Below are 27,792 nucleotides of genomic sequence, written 5' to 3' on the forward strand. Positions count from 1 at the left end.
TTGTCTGTGGGGGGGGGGGTTGTCAGATCACCTAGAACTGGAGTTTCAGACAGTTGTGAAATGCCATGTAAGTGCTGGGAATTGAACCTGGGTCCTGGAAGAACAGTCAGTGTTCTTAATTGCTGAACTATATTTTCAGCCCTTTAAAGTGATAATCTTTTTTTTTTTTTAAGATTTATTTATTATTTATACACCATATCTTAGTATAGATGGTTATGAGCCACCATTGCTGGGAATTGAACATTGAACTCAGGACCTTTGGAAGGGGAGCAAGTGTTCTTAACCTCTGAGCCATCTCTCCAGCCCTAAAGTGATACTCTTATATCTAGAAAATTAGCTTTTAGAGAATCATTCTATTTAAATGGTCAAACATGCACTAAAATATACTTGGAAAATTTGCAGAGTAACCTGAACATCTGTGTACAGGTATATTTTAACTATTTCATGTTTAAAATATTTATATATACCAGCTAAAGTTATTCAATTTTTTAAGAAAGAAGTTACATGTATTTATTTATGTGTGGTGTGTATACCCATGTGTATTCAAGCATGTGGTGTTTCATGTGTAGAGGTTGGAGAACAATTTGAGTTGGGTTTCTCCTTCTAGATATGACGTGTGGGACCAGGCCAGAAGATGGAACGTGATTTGTCAGGCTTGGCAGTAGGTGCCTTTACCCACTGAGTCATCTCTCCAGCTTCGATTTCATTTAATAATGCAGAGAATATATATCCCCTTCTTAATAGTGTAAAAGTATATGGCTATACTTAGATATACATAGAAAAGTACCTGAAAAAAATTTTGTTTCTGAATTTGTGAAGTATTGTGTCATTGATGGAAACAGATAATCTTTGTTTTCTCAATTTCCACATTCTGACTTTTTTTTTTTTCCAACTAATAAGGCTATGTACTTTTTTTATGGGGGGTGGAGATAGGGTTTCTCTTGTGTTGTCCTGGCTGTCCTGGAACTCTGTAGACCAGGGTGACCTTGCCTACCTCTGCCTCCTGGGTGCTGGGGTCAAAGGCATGTGCCACTACTGCCCCGCTAGGCAATGTAAATACAAATGTTCCATAGTGGCAGACACAAACTGTGTAAATTAAAAGGTTCTAGGGAGAGTTTGTAAGTGCCTATAAATCGATGGAGATACACTCACCAACTATTTTCTTCATTCAATTAGGTACTAATGCATCTGCATTTGACCAGCTTATCCTTACACTGGCATGGGACAGAGTTGATATTGCCAAAAATCATGTATTTGTTTATGGACAGCAATGGCTGGTATGTAGATAATCTAAATATCCAATATTATGAAATTAACTACAGTGGACACTTAGTAGCTACAGGTTTTATATCTGTGGATTCAGTCAACCACAGAATGAGTGCTGTGTATATGTAATTAAGCCTGCTGAACATGTACAGATGTTTCCTTTCTTATTCCATGACCAATACAGTGTTAATATCTGCTTCTATTAAACTGAATAATCTAGTGATAGGAAACGAGTAATCTAGTGATAGGATATTTGTGTTATCACAGACAGCGTTCATAATTTTGTTAAAACTTGAGCATCTGTGAATTTGGGTCTCTGAAAAGGGTCCTGGAACTAGTCTCCACCATAGAGAAGTGACTGTATTACACTCACATTTTTATCTTCTGCCCCAAGTGTAAAAATGGATAACTCGTATTTGTTTAACAACATTTTTTTTTAAAGTTATCTGTAAAAATTCTAAGGTTAAAGACTCTTAGAATTGTTGCTTTGTGTACTGAACTCCCTGTACCATGCCTTGGTGTTAGTCCAGTTCCTGTGCAATCCCTCTCATTTACTGTTTACCCATGATTAATCTTTCTATCCTAGAAAGTAAGTTTTGAAAGTGCAAGATTTTTAGTTGTTTTTCCCCCTACTGTGTTCACTGCCTGTAAAGTGTCTGGCTAGTTTTTGTTATATCTGAATCCCTAGGGTGATAAGGTAAATGTATAATGTATAGAGAAGAGCAGAGGATCAAAGTGAAAATAGAGAAGTAAGTTAGAATGTAAATGTTATAAGTAATAACGATAATTGTTTGGATGTTGAGAGAAAAAAATAATCTTATGTAAAGTAGGAATAACATCCATGATAAATTATAGGCTCTTAATTTGGTGAAGAGTTCACATTCTTGTAAGTTTTTCCTTGTTTTTGAGGATAACATCAAGCCATTTTGTCACAAAACTGAGTAGTGAGAAATATTTATTTTTAAAGCATGCTTCTCTCTTGAAATTTCATCATGTATAGTAAATATGTGCAGTTATCAGGTAAATAAATGCACACTAGAGTCCCTACCCTCATTTATGTAAGGAAAATTGAGAATGAACTGGACAGAGGGAAATTGTGTAGTTGTGTGGAAAACCTCAAGATTGAATTAGAATAATATTTAAAATAGCAGTGTAAAATAGTGATTTATAAATTTTTTTTTCTTAAAATTTTTTTAAACATCTAATGCAGAAGTATTAAAAGTAGAGCTGGAATGTAGTTTAGTTTGTCTCGTTTATAGAAAGCCCTGGATTCTATTCCCAGCACTGCACAAACTGGGTGTGATGACACACATGTAATTCTATCACTAGAGACAGAGGCAGCAAGCAGGTGCCTTTACCTACTGAACCCTGTCCTGGCTGTTTCTCACTTCAATTGGTGATGGACTTTTTGTAGCTTTCTCCCACCCTATGGAACATTTGCTGTCTTACAGGTAGAACATTTGTGTAATGTTAAGGAATGCTGTGGAAGGTAGGTCTTTTTGTCCATTCTCTAAATACTTTAGGTCACTGTTTTTCATCTTTTTAATTTTGTTGCCAAATTATTTGAGAATGTGTAGGTATAAATCATGAGGATATGTACTTAAGGAATTAATAGTTGGAACATATGAAACATATCTGTTCATTTGATACTCTAGGTTGGATCTTTGGAACAAGCTATGCTTGATGCTCTTGTAATGGATAGAGTTTCATTTGTAAAACTTCTTATTGAAAATGGAGTAAGCATGCATAAATTCCTTACCATTCCCAGACTGGAAGAACTTTATAACACTGTAAGTCTGATAAAATCTTTGTTTAGTGTTGCATTGCCTTTGAAAATATCATTTTACCTGAAAATACACACTCCCACATTTTCTGGTGTCTTAGGTGTTCTTGGGGGAGAGTGTAAAATATTTAATGACAGTCTGAAACCACTGTCCTGTTTAGAAGCCCTTTTCTAGTAACATAGCAATGCAGGAAAAGTGATGTTGGCTTAACAACCCATCTTTGCTTTCCCTTTATATTCTCTAAAAGTATAGGATCAACTTCGTAGAGAATGTTTTAGTTTTTAACTTTTGTTTATTGGAAAATATACACAATATTTTTCCTCTTTCTTGTTTCTTAAATTCATAGTTGTTGATCTTCTGGTATTTCTTTTGGTGTACTGTTTTCCATTTTTCTTGTAAAAACTTAATATTCTTTCTCCTTTTATTTCATATTTTATTTCATATTTTATTCTAGTACTACTGGGGAGGGTAAATATTTCTTCACGGTTTTTCTATGGAGCCAGTGCAAATTTGATTGAGCTTTCCTGTGAAGAATACTGAACAAAGCCAAAGTTTGTAACTTCTAAAAAACTATACTAATTCATCAATTTCTACTTCTTATTCCTGGTGTCTTTGTACTATTACTTGGTCATTTCTAATTGATTTCCTACCACTTCAGCATTTTAATTTTCTTATATATATATATCTCTTCTTAATCTCTTTCCTTGATCAATCCTTTTTTTTTTTTTTTTTTTTTTTTTTAGTTTTTATAATAATATACTTTACTATGCCTTTCTGTTATTTAGAAACTTTTGGTTACGCTATGGTGTCTATACCATATACCTTGGTTGTTTTCAGAAATAGATACTTGGATATAAAATTCTGAGACAGGGTCTCACTATGTAGACATGGCTTGCTTGCAATTCTCAATGTAGACCAGACTCACCGTAACTCAAAAAGGCTGGGCTGCTTCTGCCCCTGGAGTGCTGGGATAAAAGGCCTGTGTCACTATGCTGGGTGGGTGGTAGGGACATTTTTGTCCTACCTGTTTTCTTCATTTCATCCTTTTGTCATCTCCTGCCTCATCCTGTGTGTTCTGAGTATATTTCCTACTATTTTCTAAATACACAAGCTTTTTAGAAAAGCATTGATTATTTGATTATGCTGGCCTGCTTTTTTTCTATCTGGACTTCATTTGTTGAAATTTTATTGTGTTTAAAGCAGCTTACATATTCCACTGTTTCCAAGAAACCTACTAGACTAGTTAAGAATAATTATATCTTCTTTTAAATAGGATACATTCTTATTTTGGTTTTATCCATTAATACTATCTAGTATAATTACACTGAACCTTCTGTGTGTACTGTTTCTTGTTTGTTGATGTTAAAAACTATTATAAGATTGTTCACTGTTGATTTGAAGTCTCTCTTTAAAATATAAAGCAAATATAAAACAGTGAAGGAAGTCTTTAGAGTTTGTTCAAGAGGGTCTTCATAAGTCCTGTAAGTAACAAAAGGGGATATTGTTTATTTTAGACCAAAGCTAATAGTTTTCTCCTGTTTTTCCCTAAAGAAACAAGGTCCAACTAATCCAATGCTGTTCCATCTCATTAGAGATGTCAAACAGGTAAGAGACTTTCTTTGTTATGAAAAACTGTACCTTGTAGTATTTGTACTATATTTTGTTCCCAAAGAACCTAAGTGCATTTTCAAAACGGCAGTAAAAAACAATAGCCTAAAAAGTTTTAAAAACGACATCTTTTCTTACAAGGTAAAATAAGAATTATCCTTGTCATATAAGAGCTTGGGGCTGGAGAGATGGCCCAACTGAAAGAACATTGGCGAGAACCCCGATTCTATGCTCAGCACCACACGGGGCTTAATAACAGTCTGTTACTCCAGTTCCTGGGTATCTGGTGCCCTCTTCTGGCTTCTGGGCACCAGGCACACAGGCACACATGTAGGCAAAATACTCGTACACATAAATTTTAAAAATTTACGATAAAAAACTTAATGGAGTGCATGCTTCGGCAGCACATATACTAAAATTGGAACGGTACAGAGAAGATTAGCATGGCCCCTGCGCAAGGATGATATCCAAACCATAGGAAAAAGAAAGCTTAATAATGTCAGTTTCCTAAGCTTTTGCTAACATCAGATAGAACATGATATGTTTTATAATGGTAATTGCTGGTCCAGAAGAGGAAGATCAATGATAAAATGTGCCTTCTTTTCCTAGAAATTTGTTTCAGTGTGAAGGACAATGAGTGAAACATTAAGTACTGATCTTCAGGGCTGAAAAATGCCAAATGCCCTGTCCTTCTGTAGAACTCAGTGTTAGCAGTAGTCACATGGGGGTCTAGTGTCTGAAAATATGCATTATACCTCTTTTCTCCTCTTGGTGTACTTTATGAATTAGTCATTTTAACCACTTGTCAACCAATTTTCCAATCATTTAAAAGTACTGCTGTCAAATATTGTTTCCTTTTTTGGATGTGAGAATATCCACCTGCCTCTGAGTCCCAGGTATCGGGATTGAAGGTGTACACCACCACATCATGTAGTAATTCAATTATTTTAAGACTTCTAAAACTAAAATAATCTGTTTTGTTGTCCTTTGAGATAGGGTTTCACAATGTAGCTCTGGCTGTCCTGGAATTCACAGAGATCTGTCTGCCTCTGCTTCCCAAGTCCTGGAATTAAAGTCATATTCCACTATGCCCAGTTTAAATACTTTTAAAAATTCACTTTTTAAAACTTTCATATTCTACTGTGAGTGTACTAGTAATACACTCTCTTTCTTTCTTCCCTTTTTTTTTTTTTTTGACAGTGTCTTCTTTACATAGCCCTAGCTGTCCTGGAACTTACTATATAAACCAGTGTGGCCTGGCACTCACAGAGATCTGCCTGCTTCTGTCCTCTGAGTGCTGATATTAAAGGTGTTTGCACGGCTTTAAATACTTTAAAAGAAATTCATTTTGTAAAAATTTTTTTCGACAGTGAGTGTACTATTTGAAGCAGGGTATCTTTACATAATCCTGGCTGTCCTGCAACTCACTATGTGGGCCAGAATGGCTTCAAACTCAAAAAGATTACCTCCTTCTGCCTCCTGAGTGCTGGGATTAAAGGGGTACATCACTATGCCTGGCAATAAGCCAAACTTAATAAACAAAAGTGTTACTTCTGTGTGTTTTGATTTTTGTAATATAGGAAGAACTTAAACTTTAAAGAAGTGGCCAGTTTATGTATACGTTAGAGAGTTGAAATATGTGGCCAACATTAAAATTCAGTTATGAATTTAAACCTTTAAAAAAATAAAGTTTAAGAGAATGGTAATGATATGAAGGCAGGATTAGTTATTAATAAATTGTAATATATGGTATATTGTCCATAATATTATTAATGAAAAATTTAAAATTTTGAGTATATTTTACAAAATCATAAATGGCTTACATTCTCAAAGTTTATTTGTAAGCTAATTTATTGTTTTAGAAAAATAAAGTTGCAAGTGATAGTTAAATCCTGGACAAGGATATAGAAATTTGTGTGATGTGCAATATAACCAAGAGAATCTGTGTTTGAAAGGCATTTATGGCCAGGCAGTGGTGGCCTAAGTCTTTGATCCCAGCACTTGGGAGGTAGAGGTAGGCGGATCTCTGAGTTCAAGGCCAACCTGATCTACAGAGTGAGTTCCAGGACAACCAAAGCTATACAGAGAAACCTTGTGTCAAAAAAAAAAAAAAAAAAAAGGGGGGGGGGGGGAGAAGAAGAAAAGAAAAATTTGCTCTTCCAGAGGTTCTGAGTTCAATTCTCAGCAATTACATGGTAGCTCACAATCATCTATACTGGGATCTGATGCTCTCTTTTGGCCTACAGATAGAGCACCCACATACATACATACATATATATATATATATATATATATACATACATATATATATATGATAAATAAATTAAAATTTTTAAAGGCATTTATACCTTGAGTTCAAGGCCAGCATGGCCTACCAAGTGAGTCCAGGACAGCCAAAGCCCTACATAGAAACTGTATTGATTAACAAAAGAAAGAAAGAAAAGGAAAGAGAGAGAGAGAAAGCATTTGTTGTGAACATTTCTGGAGTAGTCTGGAAACATAATAAATTTTTGTAGTAAAATGCAGTTTGTAATACGTACTGTATTTAGCTCTAATGGTTCATAGCTCTGTGTGGAAAGTGGAGGGTGTAAAAAGTCAGCTGTCTCTGAGTTAGGTTGGACTGACTCAATCCATACCCTAGACCTCAAAAATTTCATCTCCTCGTTGAATCGCCTCATCATATAGGGAAACAGAGAAACACTCATTTCTTTTGTAAAGATGACTATTGGCAAAAACAGAACAAAAAACCTTTTTATAACAAACATTTCTTATTTTGGCAGATTATACCTATTCCAAGGCAAGGCAATATTGAGTAATAGTATTCTTTTTAAAATTTTGTTTCCAGGGTAATCTTCCTCCAGGATACAAGATCACTCTAATTGATATAGGACTTGTGATTGAATATCTCATGGGAGGAACTTACAGATGCACATATACGCGAAAACGTTTTCGATTAATATATAACAGTCTTGGTGGAAATAACCGGGTATGTATAATTTTGATGGTTAAATGTTAAAAATTAGTTATAATTCCAGCATTTGAGAGGCAGGAGGTGCAGGAGAAATGGCTGTGAGTTTAGTGAGTTGTTATTTGGTGAGGTTAGCCAGAACTGCTGGTAAAAACCCTGTATCAGAACAAAACAAAATTAAGGGGATGGAAGTAGTTCCAATGTCGAATCATTCCCTACTTTCTATCAGTCAGTCTTTAAGTTAGATGCCCAACAAAATAAAAATGAAAGAGTGTTAGTTGCATTAGAATAGTGATAGTTCTTGTGCCATGGTGGCACACTTGGGAGGCAGAAGTAGATGGATCTTTGAGTTTGAGGCCAGCCTGGAGAGTGAGAGCCGGGACAGCTAAGGCTATACAGAGAAACTTTTTGTCTCAAAAAAGCAAAACAAAAAAAGAATAGTGACAGTGATATTGTCTTTACATGTGAGGTTGTCAGGTGGGTGTGGGGGCGGTGAGCACCATTAATCCCAGTGTTCAGGAAGTAGAGGCAGAATAGGAGGATCTCTGAGTTCTAGGCCAGCCAGGGATACATAAACTGTCCCAAAACAAAACCCGAGATTTAAACTAAATGTAATTTAAAATATTTGATAAGTTGACTCGCATTTTGTATATACTATAGTCCCAATTCTTTGGGTGGCTGCTTCACTTGGGACTGCTAGCTTAATTACAACTAGTCTTGGCAATGTAGAGAGAGTTCCACCACAGAAAGAGAAAGACTGCACTCAGAGACTTGATGAGTGAAGTCATCAGGATAGACGTGTCCTTGGCTTCAGTGGTAGAAGCAAGTTCAAGGCCGGTTTGGGCTACATAGTGAATGATACTTCAAAAGAAAATGGAAAAAAAAAAAAGATGCTCAAAATCCTAAGCCAACTGTTTTTATACATAGACAAACATTGTAAATTATCCTGGAATTTTTTATGACATGTCAGCATATTTAAATTTTTTAAAAATTAATAAGCTCTCATTTTCAGAGGTCAGGTCGAAATACCTCGAGCAGTACTCCTCAGTTGCGAAAGAGTCATGAAACTTTTGGCAATAGAGCTGATAAAAAGGAAAAAATGAGACACAATCATTTCATTAAAACAGCCCAACCCTACAGACCAAAGGTATGTTTGTTTATTATTCTGCTTATTAAAAATGGAAATATTATTCTTTCTAAGTTTTTATTTTGTTTTTCACTAGTTAGTATTATTAAGTAAAAACTTTGATTTAGTGAGAATTATCTTCTGGTTCTTTATTTGGGGGTGGGGAGGATTGTGAGGCAGGGTTTCTCTGTATAGCCCTGGCTGTCTAGGAACTTGCTCTGTAAAACAGGCAAGCCTCGAACTCAACAGAGATCTGCCTGCCTCTGCCTCCCTATGGCATCTGCCATCCTGCCTGGCTTGAGAATTAGCTTTTGGATTGGCATTTTAAAAAATATTTTTCCATAAGCAAGGTGTAATGAGATTTAGACAATTTGACTGACATTTTTACAGTTTTATTCTGTATATACAACAAAAATATTATCTAAACTTTAATTAAATTTTTATTTTATCAGGTATTAGTTCAAATATTGTGACTGTGCCTCAGCCTTATTATTGAAAAGGCATTTTTATAAAATGAATTATAAATTACAATTAAAAAGTAAATGAAATTTGCATTGTTCTATTAGAGGCATTATGAAGTTTAATAAAGGATATTTTATTTAAAAGTTTCATTAAGGTGATTTTTATAAGACCTTGTTTTTTGCTGATACTCTTGGTTTAGGATGCTGGAGGTCAAATCCATGCCTCTCTGCATAGTAGGCAGGTGATGTCCTGCAGTTATGTCTCCAGCCCTCAGGTGGCCTTACTGTGAGTCTTACAGTATTTTTTTTCCTTGAAGATGGATGCAGCTATGGAAGAAGGAAAGAAGAAAAGAACCAAAGATGAAATTGTAGATATAGATGATCCAGAAACAAAACGTTTTCCTTATCCTCTTAATGAATTATTAATTTGGGCCTGCCTTATGAAGAGACAGGTCATGGCCCGCTTTCTATGGCAGCATGGTGAAGAATCAATGGCTAAAGCATTAGTTGCCTGTAAGATCTATCGTTCAATGGCTTATGAAGCAAAGCAGAGTGACCTGGTAGATGATACTTCAGAGGAACTGAAACAGTATTCCAAGTGAGTAACATTTTAACATATGAAACAGTGTTTGCTTGCATGTTATGGTACAGTGTCCTTAACAGGGTTTTGTGTAGGGATTGAGGGGGTTGGATAGAGTTTATTATTTTTTAGGTGTGTTAGGTAACTTTAAAATTTGAAATGAAACTGTTTTGCTCTTTGATATGATAAACATTTCAGGAAGCAAAAAAGAAATGGTAGAAGTTAAATGAGTAAACATAGTTGCGATTACGTTAAGAATTTTGTTTGGAATATAAAAGGGAATGTTTTGAGGTGTGTTTTAAAGAAATGAACTGATTTCAAACTGGGAGGACATTTTGAATGATGAAATCATAGATGCTAAAAAATAAAATAGTTCACAAGTTTATAGTTTGGTTAGTGAGATAGTGTTCATACTAATCTGGAACTGGTGTTACTGGGAGTTGTGAGTTGCCATGCGTTTAAGAGCACTTACTCTTCTTGCAAAACACCTGTTCAATTTTCAGCACCCGCATGGTGACTCACAACTTCCAGTAACACCAGTTCTAGGGGCTCTCATGCCCTTTTCTGTCCTCGGTGGCTTCTGCACACTTGTAGTGTACATACACACTCAGGGACACACATACCCATAACAAATAAATTAAATAAATAAAAATAAGTAAATATTAAAGAAAACAATGAAGTTATAAAATAATTTAAGAGTAGTTGGTTAAAATTGCTCTTTGTAGCCTGGGAGTGTAGATAAACTTAGTATTAGAGATTTTTTTTAAATATTTTTAAAATTAATATTTATGGCTATTTTGCTTCCTTGTATGTATGTGTACCTCTTGTGTGTCTGATGTGCAAGGAGGCCAGCAGTGGGTGTCATATCCTGGGACAGAGTTACAGATAATTGTGAATCACCATGTGAGTGCTGGAATTACACCTGGGCCCTCTGGAAGAGTAGCTAGTGCTTTTTTAACTGCTGAACCATCTCTCCTCCTCTGATTTTTAGTTACGTTTTATTTATTCTTTTGTTTAGGGATCCTAGTAGAGCTTCCATCTAAAATGCTTAAAGATGTTTGACTCTCAACCAAAAACAAAACAACTATAATTTCTTTATCTGAGTATACTTTAGGGTTTCATTGTTGTTTTATTTTATAGTGATTTTGGCCAACTTGCAGTTGAATTACTGGAACAATCCTTCAGACAAGATGAAACCATGGCTATGAAATTACTCACTTATGAACTGAAAAACTGGAGTAACTCAACCTGCCTTAAGTTAGCAGTTTCTTCAAGACTTAGACCTTTTGTAGCTCATACTTGTACGCAGATGTTGTTATCAGATATGTGGATGGGACGGCTGAATATGAGAAAAAATTCCTGGTATAAGGTATATCTTAAAAATAATTAGATTTAAAGTATGAGATACAAAGTATATGCAAATTAACGTACACATATGTAGTAAAACAATTTGCAAAGGTAATGGAGGGAAATTAGAATGTGAAGGAAGAAATGGGTCCTTGATATTTCATCCCAAGTTGGATAACATACTTTTCTCCATCTGTTCTTAAATACTGGATATTTGTTAATTGTGTATGATTATTGCCCTTTTCTCAGCTAGAAGTATGAAGACAGTAAATAGGGAATTTTGACATTTATTCACCAAGTAGCTCTATAGATTTACCGGCCTTTGAAAGGATTTCCATATTCTAAAATTCCAGACATATCGTCTTCTAATCTAGTTACTTGAAATGTACTGAGTACATGTATCCATGTTCTAGTTTATAGTACAGATTAGTGTATTAGTGTGTGCAGGGTTTTAGGTTAGGACGTTGGGTAAAATAGCTAGTCCTTTCAGTTTGTCATTTGTGAAATACTAATTTAAATTTCTCTTTAATTCCCTTCTACATCTCAATACAGTACAAAATTAGAGGGCAGAAGATTTTGTGCTATGTAAAGTTTTAGAAATAAGTTCTGGTTTATACCTTTATAACGAGTTCTCCTTCATGTAGCATGGGACAGTTAACAGAGAGGTCTGAGGTAAATAATAGCACCTTCATACTGTTTGAATTTTTTAACAAATTATACTGATATTTTTAAATGAAGTCTGTACTGCTTATTAAACCCATGCTGTCACTATCATAATAACTCAGATGATATAGTGTGTAAAGAAAACTTAATTTTTAATTTTTTCTACAGTATTAGGGTAAAATGGCGTTCAAGATATTTAATACATAAGTTATTCTGTATTATTTATTGTATTTATAAAGTTCATTGATTTTAAAATGCACACTTATGTTTCTAAAAATTTTAGGTCATATTAAGCATTTTAGTTCCACCTGCCATATTAATGCTAGAGTATAAAACCAAGGCTGAAATGTCCCATATTCCACAATCTCAAGATGCTCATCAGATGACCATGGAGGATAGTGAAAACAATTTTCACAACATAACAGAAGAGATACCCATGGTAAGGACAAAAGACTTCAGAGCACATGTAAGCTTGTTATGAGTTAAATAGAAGCTAAACACATATTTTTAATTTTAGGAAGTGTTTAAAGAAGTAAAGATTTTGGATAGCAGTGAAGGAAAGAATGAAATGGAAATACATATTAAATCAAAAAAGCTTCCAATCACACGAAAGTTTTATGCCTTTTATCATGCACCAATTGTAAAGTTCTGGTTTAACACGGTATGTTTTTAAATAGTTCATGGTTTGTTTTGGGGGGTTGGTTTATTGGTTTTATTTGTTTCTGGGAAGAGCGTAGTGTTTCTAAAGATGCTTTTTAGAGAGCTTTTAGTCAGGACTCCATATTAATCTTCATATAATTTAAATGACTGAAAATATATTACTTATTAAAAGAGTGTTACATTTGGCTTACTTTCATCTAAGCTGCTAATGTCTAAGAATAATAAGCAGTAACAAATTTTAGTTCTGATTAAGAATAAAACTTTATTAAATAATATAGTATATGCTTTTCTAAAAGGTAACAAATAAAAGCCATTTGTCGTGGCATATGCCTTTACTCCCTCACACTTGGGAGGTAGAAGTATGTGGACCTCTGGGAGTTCAAGGCCATCTTTGTCTATAAGCTTCAGGACAGCCAAAATCACATAATAGATCTTTTCTCAAAAACTACAAACAAATAAAAGGTAACATACAAATCATCTATTAAAAATAAAGTTGTGAGCCAAGCTGTGATGGTGCATGCCTTTGATTGCAGCAATAACAAGGCAGAGGCAGGTGAATCTCTGAGTTCAAGACCAGCCTGGTAGAGTGAGTTCTAGGACAGGTGGGACTCTGCAGAGAAACTCTGTCTCAAAACCTAAATAAATAAAAGTTATGACTACAGCCCAGTGTTAGAGCTATATGCTCATCATTTGTGAGGCCCTATATTCAACCCCCAGTACTTGATGGAAGTGGAGAAAATCTAAAGCAATGCTGATAGCCAGCAGCATGGCTGTAAAGGTAGGAGAGAACCAGTTACACAGTGTTTTCCTCTGACTTTCAAATGTGCATTGTATGATATATATACAGTCATCATAATGCATCATAATAAAAACAAAACAGTTCTGAAAGGTCAATTAAAAAAACCAATACATTTGTAATTTGTGTTTTAGGGTTGTGCAGGTAGCACACAGACGTGTTTCTAAGTCTGCTACTTTAAAGGAGAAGGCAAAGAGGAACCCAGACTACTCACATGGTTTTATTTACAGTAGCTATTTCTGTAAGCATGTGCTCCATTGCAGTCCTGCACTGACCTTTCTCCTAGTCCGAAGAAAATGTATTGACAAAAGCATAAATCATAGAAGAACATTTTCATATGTTGAAATATTTTTACTCATTGTTGACTCCATAAAACCATCTAGTTGGCTGTCTTGTTGGGGGCATCCTTTACAGAGGAACATACCTGAAAAAAACGCATGAAACTAGCCCCTCCTTTAAACCACAGGCTTCATCGGAAATGATTTTGGGTTATTTGAAAAAGAGTTTCTTGTAACCAGGCTGATCTTGAACTAGCTATGTAAGTAAGGCTGGTCTTGAACTCTTGATCCTCTTGCCTCTACCTTGCAAGTGCTGGGCTTAGGAATTTCTGATGCTGGTGCCATCATACCTGGCTTGAGAGAATGTTTGTTTGTTCATTTTCATTAATATTAAGCATTTGCTAAAGTTGACAAATGGTTTTGTGTTAGGATGAATATTTAAGAATTTGTTCCTTTCATCTATGCTTTCTTAGTCATACTTAACCCCTTATGCTCTGGGATTAATTTATTAAAAAATATATTTCTTGTATATATGAAAATGTCTTGTTCCTCCTAGATGCAGATAATGCAAATCTTTGTTATCTGATACCCAAATTCTGTCCTATTATGAAGATGGTTTACATTTGCACTCATGTGAGTGGCTGCTTACAACAACCAGCCCAGGTGGCCACATACCTTTACATTTACATAGCCTACCTAGCTCAAATTGGATTTTTTTTTTGTCTACATGAAAATGTCCATAATATGTTTTATTTTTAATGAATTTTATTCATGTAACTTTTATTTCTTTTTTATTAGTTGGCATACTTAGGATTTCTGATGCTTTATACATTTGTAGTTCTTGTACAAATGGAACAGTTACCTTCAGTTCAAGAATGGATTGTTATTGCTTACATTTTTACCTATGCTATTGAAAAAATCCGTGAGGTATGTCTACAGCTTTTCTTACCAGTAATTTATGTGTGTTTGCGGGATTCCTTAATTTTGTTGAGGGTGTGAGTATGGAGCATGTTTGTTTGCTATTCTGAAAATCATATTTCTTTAAAAAGAAAAAGTTAAAAAAAGAAAAGAAAAGAAAAAGTTAAGCCGGGCATGGTGATATATACCCCTTTAATTCTAGCACTTGGGGGGCAGAGGCAAGCTTATCTCTGTGAGTTCAAGGGCAGCCTGGTCTGTAGAGCAAGTTCTAGCTAGGATAATAACAGAGAAACCATGGCTCAGGAAAACAAAACAAAACAACAAAAAAATGGTTGTCAATAAATTATGTTCACTTTGCCACCATTACAATAATTTTTCTCAGTATTGATTGTATTTTTATCTTACTCAAGTTTCACATGATCTCTAACATTCTTCAGAAATATTGACTGTACATGTTAGGTAGTCAGTTACTTGAAAGGTACATTTTGTGCTTATGCTGTATACCCACTGGAGTGTCCTATGTTGCCCACTGAGTTATCAGTTGAGTTTATTTCTGTGTCTCTTCTTTTTTCACTTTAAAATCTTCAACTGTATAACATGCTAATTTGGGGTGGGGGGACAGTCTTTTTTTTTCCTTAAAGAAATTCTTAGAACTGGAGTTACAGACAGTTGTGAGCTGCAGCTGCTGGGAATTGAACCTGGGTCCTCTAAAGGAGCAGACAGTGCTCTTAGCCACTGAGCCAACTCTTCAGCCTGCTGCTTTGACTTTAAAAAAAAAAAAAAAACATTTCAAATTCAAATAAAACATTTCAAAATCATTTCACGTTCCACCTTCCTAGTTTATTACCTTGCTGAGCAAGTCATTCATTTATAAAAAAGTCTTGTTTATATGGTTGTTTGTTTGTTGGTTTGTTTTTGTGACAGGCTCTCACTGTAAGCCCTGGCTGCCAGTGTAGCCTGTCTCTGCCTCCTTAGTGCTGGGATTAAAGGTATTGCCCATCATACCTGCCTGTAGAGAATCTTAATCTGTTATTGTATTGTTTTATTATCAAACGCATCTTCAGTTACAAGACACGATCACAGATTCTTTGAAACATTAAGATTAAAACATTAAAATTATTTTGTGGTGTTATGATCAGCTCCTATATATGATTTAATAGGAAGGATTTGAGTCAACCTTTTTTCTTCTTAAACCTTTAGGTCTTTATGTCTGAAGCTGGGAAAATCAGCCAGAAGATTAAAGTGTGGTTTAGTGACTACTTCAATGTTAGTGACACAATTGCCATAATTTCTTTCTTCATTGGATTTGGACTAAGATTTGGAGCAAAATGGAACTTTATGAATGCATATGATAATCATGTTTTTGTGGCTGGAAGATTAATTTACTGTCTTAATATAATATTTTGGTATGTGCGTTTGCTAGATTTTCTAGCTGTAAATCAACAGGCAGGACCTTATGTAATGATGATTGGAAAAATGGTAAGTTGAAATGTCTGCTAATATGCATGAATTGTTTCTTAAAAGCCATAAAAATATTTTAATATAGCTTTACTTGGACCCACAAATTTGTTAGTTCATGTTTATTTGCTTCATACTCTGAACCTGCTATTCCTTAAGGATGTTTCATCAGTATGTGTGCTTATGTGAAGTATGTTTGTGGTGTATACGTGTGTGAGGGTATATATGCACACATGCGGTAGACAGGTGACATTGGATATCTTCTGTCACCATCTTATTCTTTGTAGATGGGGCTCTCACCAATATTAACCCATGTTCCCTTTTCTTCATTATCTCCCTCCCTGCACACTCTCTTTCGAGCCCTCTGTCCCTTCCTCTGTCTGTTCCTCTTTTTTGCTTTTATCCTTTTCCTTTAGTTTTGAGATAATTACAAATGGGGCTGTAAGAAATAATAAAAATCCTGGTAGCCTTGTTTTACTTCCTTCAAAGGTTAAATCTCCATTCTTCCATTTAAGCTTTATCTCATATGTTCTTGGCCTCTTTGCTGTACTCACAAAGGCCTTTACATTTCTTTCTTTTGAAGATTTGCAAGGTGGTATATGTCTTTATTCTGGCTTCTAGAAATGAGCAAAGTACAGTTATGTGAGGACAGGTAGAGGAAAATCTGCACTTCTGTTACTACGTGACAGGTGTTAAGAATTGTCACTTACTAGAATTAAGAATCCAAGTTTGCCCATGTAACAGTAGTTTTGGATTCATCTTGTATTTGTCAGATAAGCTGTATTTTGAATTATTGATATATTCTATTACGGAAACAAGGAAAGATGCCTGTGACTTGCTTAGTTTTACTAGTTATTTTTAATACAATCTACTTCATAAGGTTTATGCAATCAAAATATTTTCCTGAATGCTATTACCGGCAATAAATGGAAACTGAAATATCCTACTTATCTATTAGAGCATTAAAAACACTTTTTAAGATGATATTTGTTGTAGGAATTAAACTCTCTGTGTCTTAACAAGTTTTGTTTTGTTTTGTTTTTTAAACAGGTGGCAAATATGTTCTACATTGTAGTGATAATGGCTCTTGTGTTACTTAGTTTTGGTGTTCCCAGAAAGGCAATCCTTTATCCACACGAAGCACCATCTTGGTCTCTTGCTAAAGATATAGTCTTTCATCCATACTGGATGATTTTTGGTGAAGTTTATGCATATGAAATTGATGGTAAGAATTTATGTTTTCAGAATCATCTTTTTTTTAAAGCTTGTTTTAACTTTATTTTTTCCATTCTTTTTTTTAACTTTTATTAATTACACTTTATTCACTTTGTATCCCCCCCATAAATCCCACCCTCCTCCCCTCCTAATCCCACCTTCCCTTCCCCTTCTTCACGCATGCCCCTCCCCAAGTCTGCTGATAGGGGAGGTCCTCCTCTCCTTCCAGAATCATCTTTTATAATCAGAATTGCATTCTAAAAATATTGCATATTTTCCAGTCAAACTTAAACATATGCGTTAGTTAACAGCAAAAACCAAAATATGGATTGAAAAGTATTTTGAAAATTATTCAACCATATGTAGTAGAAATATATCCTAACTGTCCTAGACAATGAAGATATTTATTAATTCACAAAACAGCAGTTCAGTTTGGACTACAAAGCCTCTTAAATGGATATTGTTGATGATGATGACTTCGATAATGTGCTCATTTTAAAATAATAACTAAACACTAACTGTAAGCATACTACTAAGTGTGTATATAGAATTGTCTCTAATTCATGATTGTTTTCATCCCTTCCCTACCCAATTGAATTCTGTTATATAACTGTGGTGGATATTAAAACTCTTCACTTCCTTGCTTCTGTTTAGCTATGTTCTAGCTTAAAAAAGATTTCAGGTATGAGTAATGAAAAACAAGAAATTCAAATCTAGTCATTTAAAGTATCTACATTTATTTGTAATCGTGTGTATTTGTATGTCTGTATGTGGGTATATCTAAGTGCAGGTGCCTGTGGAGGCCAGAAGCATGGGACCCACCTGAAGCTGGAGTTACACAGGTTCTGAGCCACCCAACATGGGTGCTGGGAACTAAGCTGGGATCCTCACTTTTAACCATTTAGTCATCTCTTCACACCCCAAATTTGTTAATTTTATATTAAAATACATTTTAATCCTCTTTAGAGATAAAATGTAACTTCATAGGGCTTACTGTGCATCTGTCATATGCTTTTTAAGTTCAGATATTTTTCTTACATAAATGTTACCGTTTCACTGTATCCAGAGGTTTTATCTGCCTTTACCCTCAAGTTTAAGTCTGCATACAGGCAGATAGAACATGTAATACCCTTGCTTGCAGTGCAGTGGTTTGTTAGAACAGAACACACATGCCTCATTGTCGGAATCCTTGTAAGGCAGAGCTCCAATGGCTGCCTGTCAGAGATCCTTTTCTTTAAAACTCTTAATCAGATTTGCATGTGCTCAAAATTTTCTGTTAAGACAAAGAGCCCTGAACACTGATCTATTATATTTAAAATTCTTTTCTCTCTTCCCAAAGTGTGTGCAAATGATTCCACTATCAAGGAAATTTGTGGTCCTGGGACATGGTTGACTCCATTTCTTCAAGCAGTCTACCTCTTTGTACAGTATATCATTATGGTTAATCTCCTTATTGCATTTTTCAAGTAAGAGTTTTATTTACTTAGTTTGTTACAGTTCTCATTTTGAATGAGATACTCAGTTTTTAAATCCCAGTTTTATTGAGATTTAAAGTATTAAATTATCCATGAAAAATTGCAAATAAGACATAAATTTTCAAATTAAAGGAATTCTAAATGTTAGGTTTTATTATTTTCAACATAAAATGTGTGTGTTATATGTATATGTTCGTTCATGTACCTGTGAGTATGTGTGTTAAATAGAGGCAGGAGGTAGATGTTGGGTGAACTTGTTGATCATTTGTTGACCTATTTATTCATTCATTCTTTAATTCCATTTATGTGTATGTTCAGGTGTTTTTTGCTTGCATGAATGTCTGTTTCACATTCATGCAGTACCCACAATGGCTAGAAGAAAGTGTCAGGTACCGTGGAACTGGAGTTACAAACTGTTGTGAGCTCCCATGTGGGTGCTGGGAATCAAAACCGTGAAAGAGCAGCCAGTGCTACTAACTCCCTAGCCCTGCACCTTATTTTTAAAGGCTCTCACTCAACCTGGAGGTTTTCAGTCTGGCTAAGCTGCCTATCCAGTGAGACTGTGTGGTCTGCCTGTCTCGTCGCTCAACATGTAGCTTGTTTATAAATATAACCTTTGGGGAAACAAAAACCACAAGACTGGTGAGATGAGTTGGTTCAGGTGCTTATTGACAAGTCTGATGACCTGAGTTTGATTCCCCAGGACCTGCATGGTGAAGAGACTTCTACTCATACACCATCATATGGAATTCATACGAAAAAAATGTTTAAAATTTTTTCTAGGTTGCTAGGGAATTATAGAAAACTGTAAAACTCATCTCTAATTATACATGATATTTAGGTGACATGCCTATATCATTTTGTAAATATATATAAATTGTGATTCTCAAAATAATCTTACATTTTTTTAAGTTAGTTAGGTTTTTTGTTTGGGGGGGGTTGTTATTTGTTTTTGTTTTTATTTTATTTTATTTTACCCAGTTTCTCTGTGTAGCCCTGGCTATCTTGTCAACCAGGCTGGCCTCAAAGTCACAGAGATCTGCCTACTTCTGTCTCTCTTAGAGTGGTAGGATTTAAGCTGTGTGCCACCACCATCCAGCCCAGTAACCTTTTTTCCTTTATTGGGCATTCTATCACTGTTTTGTACATTTTTTTTTCCCCACAGCCTCCAACTTACACCTGCTCAGACAGATTGGATTTTTGTTTTCATCTATTCTCACTAAATGATACTTGATACTTGTCTTTAAAAACCATGATAAGGAAACACAATATGATCTGTGTACCCAGAGGTCTTCATCTTCACCTATTGATCTTTCTGCTTTCGTTTAAAGACATACATTTTACCTTATTTTTACTGAGATATATATATTTGAAAGTAGAGACATTAGATTAAGAATTGCTTAGTGATAAAAGCAGTCGCATAGCTAAATTAATGTGAACGTGGTAGTCCACTCGATAAGCCCAGCGTTTGGGAGTCGGGTAGAGAAGAACTATGAGTTCAGAGCCATCTCTGAACCTACAAAATGATGTGGGAGTCAACCCAGCTTACATAAAACTGTCTCGACAACAGATATTATACTAATTTAAATCTAATAAATAATAAATATGAATGAAAGCTAAAAAAGGAAAAACTTCATATTCATTTGTCAGTTTTTGATTGCTGTGTCATTCTCCATGACCTAGAGCCTATTTCAAGCCAGTATATTAAACTGCTCAATTAGATTGTAATTTTTTTCCCCACTAAATGTTCAGAACTGATGAGGATATATACTTCTAGGGCTGTTTAAGTCAGAATCAAGCTGTAAGCCTGTTGTATTATGTTTTTTTAATAAAAATATTTTTAAGATTTATTTATTATATTATTATAAATATTTTTAAAGATTTATTTATTGTTATTATTATAATATATACAGTATTCTGCCTTCATGTATGCCTACATGTCAGAAGTGGGTACCAGATCTCATTACAGATGGTTGTGAGCCACCATGTGGTTGCTAGGGATTGAACTTAGGACCTTTGGAAGAACAGCCAGTGCTCTTAACCTCTGAGCCATCTCTCTATGTTATGTTTCATATAGACCTATATTATGTTTCATAATAGTTGCCATTTTAATAGTATATAAGAGAATCTAGGTTTTATTTTTATTCACTTGATAAGTTAGAATGTCTTTTTGTAGCTAAGACTAAAAATTTTGGGGGTGATGATGGTGGGGGGGGATGTGTGTGCATATATGTGCAAGATATAATTGTTTGTTTTTGTTCATTCTAGTAATGTATATTTACAAGTGAAGGCAATTTCCAATATTGTATGGAAGTATCAGCGTTACCATTTTATTATGGCTTATCATGAAAAACCAGTTCTGCCTCCTCCGCTTATCATTCTTAGCCATATAGTTTCGCTGTTTTGCTGTGTATGTAAAAGAAGAAAGAAAGATAAGACTTCTGATGGGCCAAGTAAGTAAAATAAATTAAAGAAAAGGTTTTTCTTGATAATGGATGCCATACTGAATGCTAAGTGTAAAGGATTTTTTGGTTTTGGTGGTGGGTGGTTTTCTGATTTGATTGTTGGGGGTTTTTAGAGACAGGGTTTCAAAAGATAGGTTTGTATAGCCTTGGCTGTCCTGAAACTCACCCCGTAGACCAGGCTGGCCTCAAATTCACAAAGATCTACCTGCCTCTACCTCTTCTGCTGGGATTAAAGTCGTGTGCCACCGCCACCTGGCTTTTTGGTTTTTCCAGGGTATCTCTTTGTAGCCCTGCTCTCCTGGAGCTCACTCTGTAGGCCAGGCTGGCTTTGAACTCAGAGATCCGCCTGAGTGTAGGGATTAAAGGCTTGCATTACAACATCCCAGCTGATTTTTTTTTTTTTTTTTTAGCTATTTTGAAAACTTTAAATTTGCCTACACCTAAAACAGTTTTTAGGTACACTTTGAGTATCTGCAAATAAGAACTTTGATAACTTGGATGTTAAACACCAATCTTTATCAGAATTAGAGTAAGCACATGAAGTGATAGTTATAAAATCAAACCAGAAGAGAAAGAGTAGAATTAAAAGTAGATTATTTCAAGTGCTTCAGACATCAAATATTTCACAAGTACAAATAACTAGATACAGGGAAAATATATCAGTCTAGTTAAAGAGTATGATGACGCATGTCAAGGATATTTTGGTTGATTAGGATGCCTACTTTTCTCATCTACTTTCACTCTATTAAGCCAAATAGTGTTCTTGATTATTTCAAGTATAATATTTCTGTTACATATCACATGTAAATGTTATGTCAACTACAGGGACATAAAATCATATCTGGATCAGGATCTGCTGTCCTGCATACCCTTCAGCCTCATCTATTTTAGATACTGTGAATAACCCATCCTAGCTATGTGGGAATTTATAGTGTAGTATTTAATAATAATATATGACCAACTTCCCACATACACCAATGTGATGCTTCAACAACAGGGAAACTGTGAAGGAGAATTTCAGGAAGGAAGCAGTGTCTGCAAAGGCTAACTGACTGATTAAAATGTCAGTGACCTCGGGGAGTTTTGAGTGTTGCTGGTTAAGAGCCTAATTACAATTTACTTACCTTGGGATATTTTTAGCCTGCTAAATAGCTGCTTTTTTAAGCGCCCCCCCAACACACTGTGTTGGACCTAACATCCTGACTACAGATAAATTTTTTGAAAATGTTTTGACTTTTACACCGTAATATTCTACCAGTCGAAAGGTTGAGTGTCATCAGATCACATATGAGACCTATAGTTCAGATGTCTGTTATGTGTATTTGAAAAATGCCTTGATTTATGACTTTCTCTGGTTCTGTTAGTATAAAAACTTAATGAAACTGCTTTCATGTTTGAACATGGAATTTGGAGTAACCTAAATCTCTTGATTTGGGGCCATGGTAATTTGTATTTGGCCTCAGAATAAATTATTGATCATTTAAACAAAAGCAAAGCAATATGATGCATAAAAGTCAACTTAATATTTAACATTCTGGGAGGGAATGGTACTTCAGGGTTTTTTTGTTGTTCTTGTTGTTTAAATGGAAATGTAAGCTATATCATTTTACCTATTCTAGAAGCCATTCTATAAACAAACAAATTTAGTGCATCTTAATACAACCTGGGGTACATCACCATGTCAGTTGTGCTTAAATTTGTCATGGTTTTATTTCTGTGATAAGATATATGACAGGAGAGCTAAGAAATAGGAAAGGCATAGAAAGGCAGGGGAAAGTAAAAGAAAAGAAGAAACCTAAAACTTGTTGGGAGTTCATGCCTTTATCCCAGCACTTGGAGACAGAGGTGAAGGGTGTCTATGAGTTCCAGTCCAGTGTGGTCTACATAGTGAGTTCTAGGATAGTCAGGGCTTTGTAGAGAGACCCTGTCTATTAAGAAAGAAGGAGAGAGAGGCTGAAAACCTGTTGAATAGCCTTCATTGTTTTTGTTTTGTGTTCTAATTTTCTTCTGGGTTTCTCCTCCTTAGAACTTTTCTTAACAGAAGAAGATCAAAAGAAACTCCATGACTTTGAAGAGCAGTGTGTTGAAATGTATTTTGATGAAAAAGATGACAAATTCCATTCTGGGAGTGAAGAGAGAATCCGTGTCACTTTTGAAAGGTTTGCATGCTCTTTCATTGTTACTGACTGTATGTTAGAAAGAATCCTGTTAGTGAATACATATTCATTGTTGAGTTTATTTTCTCAAGTAAAAAGTTTTATTTTACACACATTTAGAAAACAGGTCAGTTCTTTATATTTACTGCATGTAACCCAGTAGAACTTGCTCCAAGTTCTTATTTTACTTTTCATAAATAAATTTTTTAATTTTATTTCTATTTTATATTTTTGAGTGTTTGCCTATGTGTGTGTATGTACCATCTGCATGCATGTTTCTCATGGAGGTCAGAAGAAGGCATTGATCTGGAACTGGAGTTATTGACAGTGTGAACCACTGTGAGGGTGATGGAATTCAAACCCCAGGTCCTCTGAAAAACCAGCAAGTGGTCTAACCACGGGACAACCTGTCTAACCTCTTACTTTATTCTTAGTGGTGCTGGGGGTCAAGGTCAGGGCTCACACTTAATAAATAGGGTTAGGGTACTCTTGTTTTTTTTACTGTAGTTGCAAAGAAGAGTTGGCATTTTTAACTATTCAAGAAGAGAAAAATAAAGCTGTCGTCATTATTTTAAAACTTTTTTTCTATGTTGTTTTTCCTTCATATTAGACACATGTGGTGTTTGTGTATGACCAGTGTATGGTGGTTGTGATTACCAGTGATTACCATCCTTTTTATATGTAACTGTAAATATATTTTGTGAGTAGTAGACTGAAATAGCCTGTGGAACAAAATGTGTTTTTAAATTTTGTGTGGTGGTGGTGCACACCTTTAATCCCAGCACTCAGAGGCAGAGCTAGGGGGATCTCTTGAGTGCCATAAATGAGGCCATTCTGGTCTATAGAGAAGTTCCAAGACAGCTAGGGCTACACAGAGAAACCCTGTCTTCAAAACAAAACAGAAACATTTGTATTTTAACTATGTTAGCGTTAGCACTACATCCTTCTGAAACACAAAGTGTGATGTGCAAAAGCTCATAACCATACTTTGTTTGCATTCATTTGTTTAAAAAGTAAAGTTTGTCTTCTATCATCAATTTAGACTACAAAAAATAGTCTATATTATTGTGAAAAAAATTGTATATATAACAAGTGGGGCCCACATATGCTGTGGCTGCATACAGACATTAGAGGATGGCCTTGCAAAGATGTTCTCTCCTTATGCACCTATATCAGTTGCTGAGCTCAGACTTTGCTCTCCACTGAGCCATCTCCTTGTCCCATCTACATTAATTTTAACATTTGTAAATTGCTCTTTTTATCCCCTACAGAGTGGAGCAGATGTGCATTCAGATTAAAGAAGTTGGAGATCGTGTCAACTACATAAAAAGATCGTTACAGTCTTTAGATTCTCAAATCGGTCATCTGCAAGATCTCTCAGCCCTGACAGTAGATACATTAAAAACACTTACAGCCCAGAAAGCTTCAGAAGCTAGCAAAGTGCACAATGAGATTACACGAGAATTGAGTGTTTCAAAACACTTGGCTCAGAATCTTATTGATGATGTTCCTGTACGACCTCTGTGGAAAAAGCAGAGTGTCGTAAATACCCTGAGTTCCTCTCTTCCTCAAGGTGACCGGGAAAGTAATAATCCTTTTCTTTGTAACATCTTTATGAAGGATGAAAAAGACCCCCAGTATAACCTGTTTGGTCAAGATTTGCCTATGATACCCCAGAGAAAAGAATTCAACATTCCAGAGGCTGGTTCCTCCTGTGGTGCCTTATTCCCAAGTGCTGTTTCTCCCCCAGAATTAAGACAGAGGCGACATGGGGTAGAAATCTTAAAAATATTTAATAAAAATCAAAAAGTAGGCAGTTCACCTAATAGTTCACCGCAGATGTCATCCCCACCAACCAAATTTTCTGTGAGTACCCCATCCCAGCCAAGTTGCAAGAGCCACTTGGAATCTGCAACCAAAGATCCAGAACCGGCTTTCTATAAAGCTGCAGAAGGGGATAACATAGAATTTGGAGCATTTGTGGGTAAGTGGGAAACTCTTACTGCATATTAGTGTTGCTTTTAATGTCAGAAATACTACCTTAGAAAATAATTAACTAATTACTAAAAAATGTACCGTAGCTGAGGTGGTGCACTTAGGAGGCAGAGGCAAGAGGTATATGACAGGTGGGCTTTTGTTCATACAGTCTTCTAAAGGGACCAGAAATATAAAAAATATTTGAATTATACTGTTATGTGCCTGTTTGGTGCTGTTATAGTAAACTTATTTGGACTCTTGTCTTTTGAATTTAAATATGGCTTCCATTGGATTTGTCGATTTGTCAATTGTTGACGGATCTGAGTGGTTTTTGAGTAGTAGGTACTAGGGTAAAAGTAAGGAGGTATAAGGGAGATTAGAAGCTGCACACTGACACCAGTATGAATAGGGCCAGTGTGTAATTTCATTTACAATCTAGGACAGTGTTGGAAGTGAAAGTGCACTATAAGTAATCACTTCAGGACCACAGCGACAGTACATTCATTCATTACTTAACGGTGATACATTAGGCAGTATTATCATATGAAAACTGTAATAAAAAATGTTTCACCTGTAACAGATTTTATTACCCTACCAATTAAATATATATCTGTATTTATGGTCTACTTAATTACATATCTAAAGATGAAAGAATGATTCTTTTTTTTTTAAGATTTTTTTCTTTATGTATATGAGTTTTTACCTGCATATGTCTGTGTACCATGGGTGGGTGTGTTGCCCACAGAGGTCAGAAGAGATTATCAGGTCCCCTGAAAGTGCAGTTATAGATAGTTGTAAGCCACCAGTTGGTGCTGGGAACTAAGCCTGCATCTTCATCAAGATCGACAAGTGCTCTTAACAAATGAGCCATTTCTCTAGTCCTCTTTCTCACTGTTATCAGATACCTTATGCACTATAGAACCAGCACAAAGGAGGTACCTTTCATATTCTTTTCCCCCTTTTCTACGCTGTTCCCTGAGCATTAGCTTGTGGGTTAATAATGCCTCATTTAACGGTTAATACTCCCAGTCATTTATTCTCAGCACCTAAAATGATTGTGGGTCTTTGCATTCACTTCTGCCTCCTATCAAAAGATGCTTCTCTTAACATGGTTGAGAATAGCGCTGGTCCATGGATACCAGACAGACATTTAGAAGGCAGGTTGGCATATCACCAGTAACCAACGAACAGTAGTAAGTTCTATCTTAGGGCCTATAACCATCTCAGACATGGGTTTACAGTATCAGGCATAGATCCTCTTTTTGTAGAGCAAACCTCAGATCCAATTAGAAAGCCGTTTACTCCACAGCAGTCATGCCGCCAGTGCACCAGAAAAGACGGTGCAAAAGAAAACTCTTAGGCTTGTGGTAGCTTAAGTAAAGGGGAAAAATATTCTTTTGACAGTATTCCTACATTAATAACATTTGTGAAGATTATTTGGCCAGGGAAATGACGAAGAGCTAGACTGTAGTGAAATGAAGTGTGAGTGTAAGGAGAGACTGTAAAGGAGTGGTTGGACAAATGCCTGGAAAGCCCAGAGATGAGAAGGAGAAGAGTTGGAACTACAATGGTTTTTGTGCTTAGGATGTTTTTGGGTTTTTGTTGGGGTTTTTTGTTTTGTTTTTGTTTTTGTTTTTTTGAGACAGATTCTTGCTATATAGCCTAAGTTGTCATTGAATTTGGAATTCTCCTTAGCATCCCTGCCCTGGCATTATAAACATAGTGTATCATGCTGGGCATATTGTCTTGTGTTAAATGATAATATAGACCTAAGCATATTTAAATGCTGGCCATATGCCACATAGAGGGAATAAATAACTGGAAAGAGAAAGTGTCATAGGGCTAGCTGAGTTCTGTGTTGGGAAAATGTAGTGTTCTAATCATCTCCTAGTAGGTAGATAGAATATTAAAGTATCTAAAGTTTCTGAAATAAGCTGCTCTTTTGTAGTAATATTCATACTATTCAAAAGTCTTTTTTTTTTTTTTTTTGCCTTTTTATGTCTGATTTCTTCCATTGCCTTCCTGCTCTTGTCTTTAACTGGTTTTCTAGTATTCCCAGCCTGCCAGTTTGTGGTTTATCTGGAGAATATGTTAGTAAGACCATGTAGAATGCTCATGTTAAGGCCAGCCTGGCATGTTATCTTGGTACCAAACATACTGTTTTTTACTGTTAGCTTATTTAGAGAATTAAATAACATTTTCTACTTTAAATCTGTCCCAATCTTAGGAAGTCCAGGTTTTCATTAAGCTTGTTTGAACTCTTGTTGCTCCTGCCTCTTACCTCCCGAGTGCTGGAATTACAGGTATATGCCAGCTCACTTTTGTTAAGAATGAAAATGTCCTCTTTTAATTCTATTTTTAATTTTAATTCTATGTAAGTTTTATTTACATTGTTTGTGGGGTTCTAAACAGGAAGTCTTTTTTGTTTGCTTTTGGACACCTTCCTAGTGTCTGTTTTCAATATGACTTATGAAAAGAGCAAAAGGAAAGTTTGCAGAACCTGAAAATTACTTGAAAGATCAACATAAATCATTTGATTCTAAGATTGCACTACATTGAATAGGGAATGTTTTCATTGCAACCTTTTCCCC

General features: G+C 35.4%; 1 protein-coding gene and 1 non-coding gene across 6 annotated transcripts in view; both read left to right on the forward strand.

The window, feature by feature from the left end:
- Trpm7 (transient receptor potential cation channel subfamily M member 7) overlaps window positions 1-27,792 on the forward strand; it is an 88,055-nt gene that overhangs the window by 39,088 nt on the left and 21,175 nt on the right. For 3 of the 5 annotated variants that reach the window (XR_009587387.1, XM_021642837.2, XM_021642838.2), the window contains exons 11-26: window positions 1,177-1,277; window positions 2,922-3,056; window positions 4,602-4,655; window positions 7,504-7,644; window positions 8,639-8,773; window positions 9,531-9,811; window positions 10,934-11,162; window positions 12,087-12,242; window positions 12,321-12,464; window positions 14,336-14,464; window positions 15,656-15,934; window positions 16,964-17,138; window positions 18,468-18,594; window positions 20,872-21,056; window positions 23,095-23,227; window positions 24,496-25,208. Coding sequence is in view for 4 of the 5 variants with exons in the window: in XM_021642837.2 (XP_021498512.1) it covers window positions 1,177-1,277; window positions 2,922-3,056; window positions 4,602-4,655; window positions 7,504-7,644; window positions 8,639-8,773; window positions 9,531-9,811; window positions 10,934-11,162; window positions 12,087-12,242; window positions 12,321-12,464; window positions 14,336-14,464; window positions 15,656-15,934; window positions 16,964-17,138; window positions 18,468-18,594; window positions 20,872-21,056; window positions 23,095-23,227; window positions 24,496-25,208 (3,117 nt within the window). In the remaining variant the exon portion in view is untranslated. Of the gene's footprint in view, window positions 1-1,176; window positions 1,278-2,921; window positions 3,057-4,601; window positions 4,656-7,503; window positions 7,645-8,638; window positions 8,774-9,530; window positions 9,812-10,933; window positions 11,163-12,086; window positions 12,243-12,320; window positions 12,465-12,759; window positions 14,273-14,335; window positions 14,465-15,655; window positions 15,935-16,963; window positions 17,139-18,467; window positions 18,595-20,871; window positions 21,057-23,094; window positions 23,228-24,495; window positions 25,209-27,792 lie in introns of those variants that run through there. The other 2 variants (XM_060371670.1, XM_060371672.1) reach the window with 2 other exon arrangements.
- Window positions 5,047-5,153, forward strand: LOC132649114 (U6 spliceosomal RNA). The gene has a single exon (XR_009587548.1). It is a non-coding gene; the product is annotated as a U6 spliceosomal RNA (small nuclear RNA).

Source organism: Meriones unguiculatus, chromosome 18 (assembly GCF_030254825.1).
Source record: "Meriones unguiculatus strain TT.TT164.6M chromosome 18, Bangor_MerUng_6.1, whole genome shotgun sequence".
NCBI lineage: Eukaryota > Metazoa > Chordata > Mammalia > Rodentia > Muridae > Meriones > Meriones unguiculatus.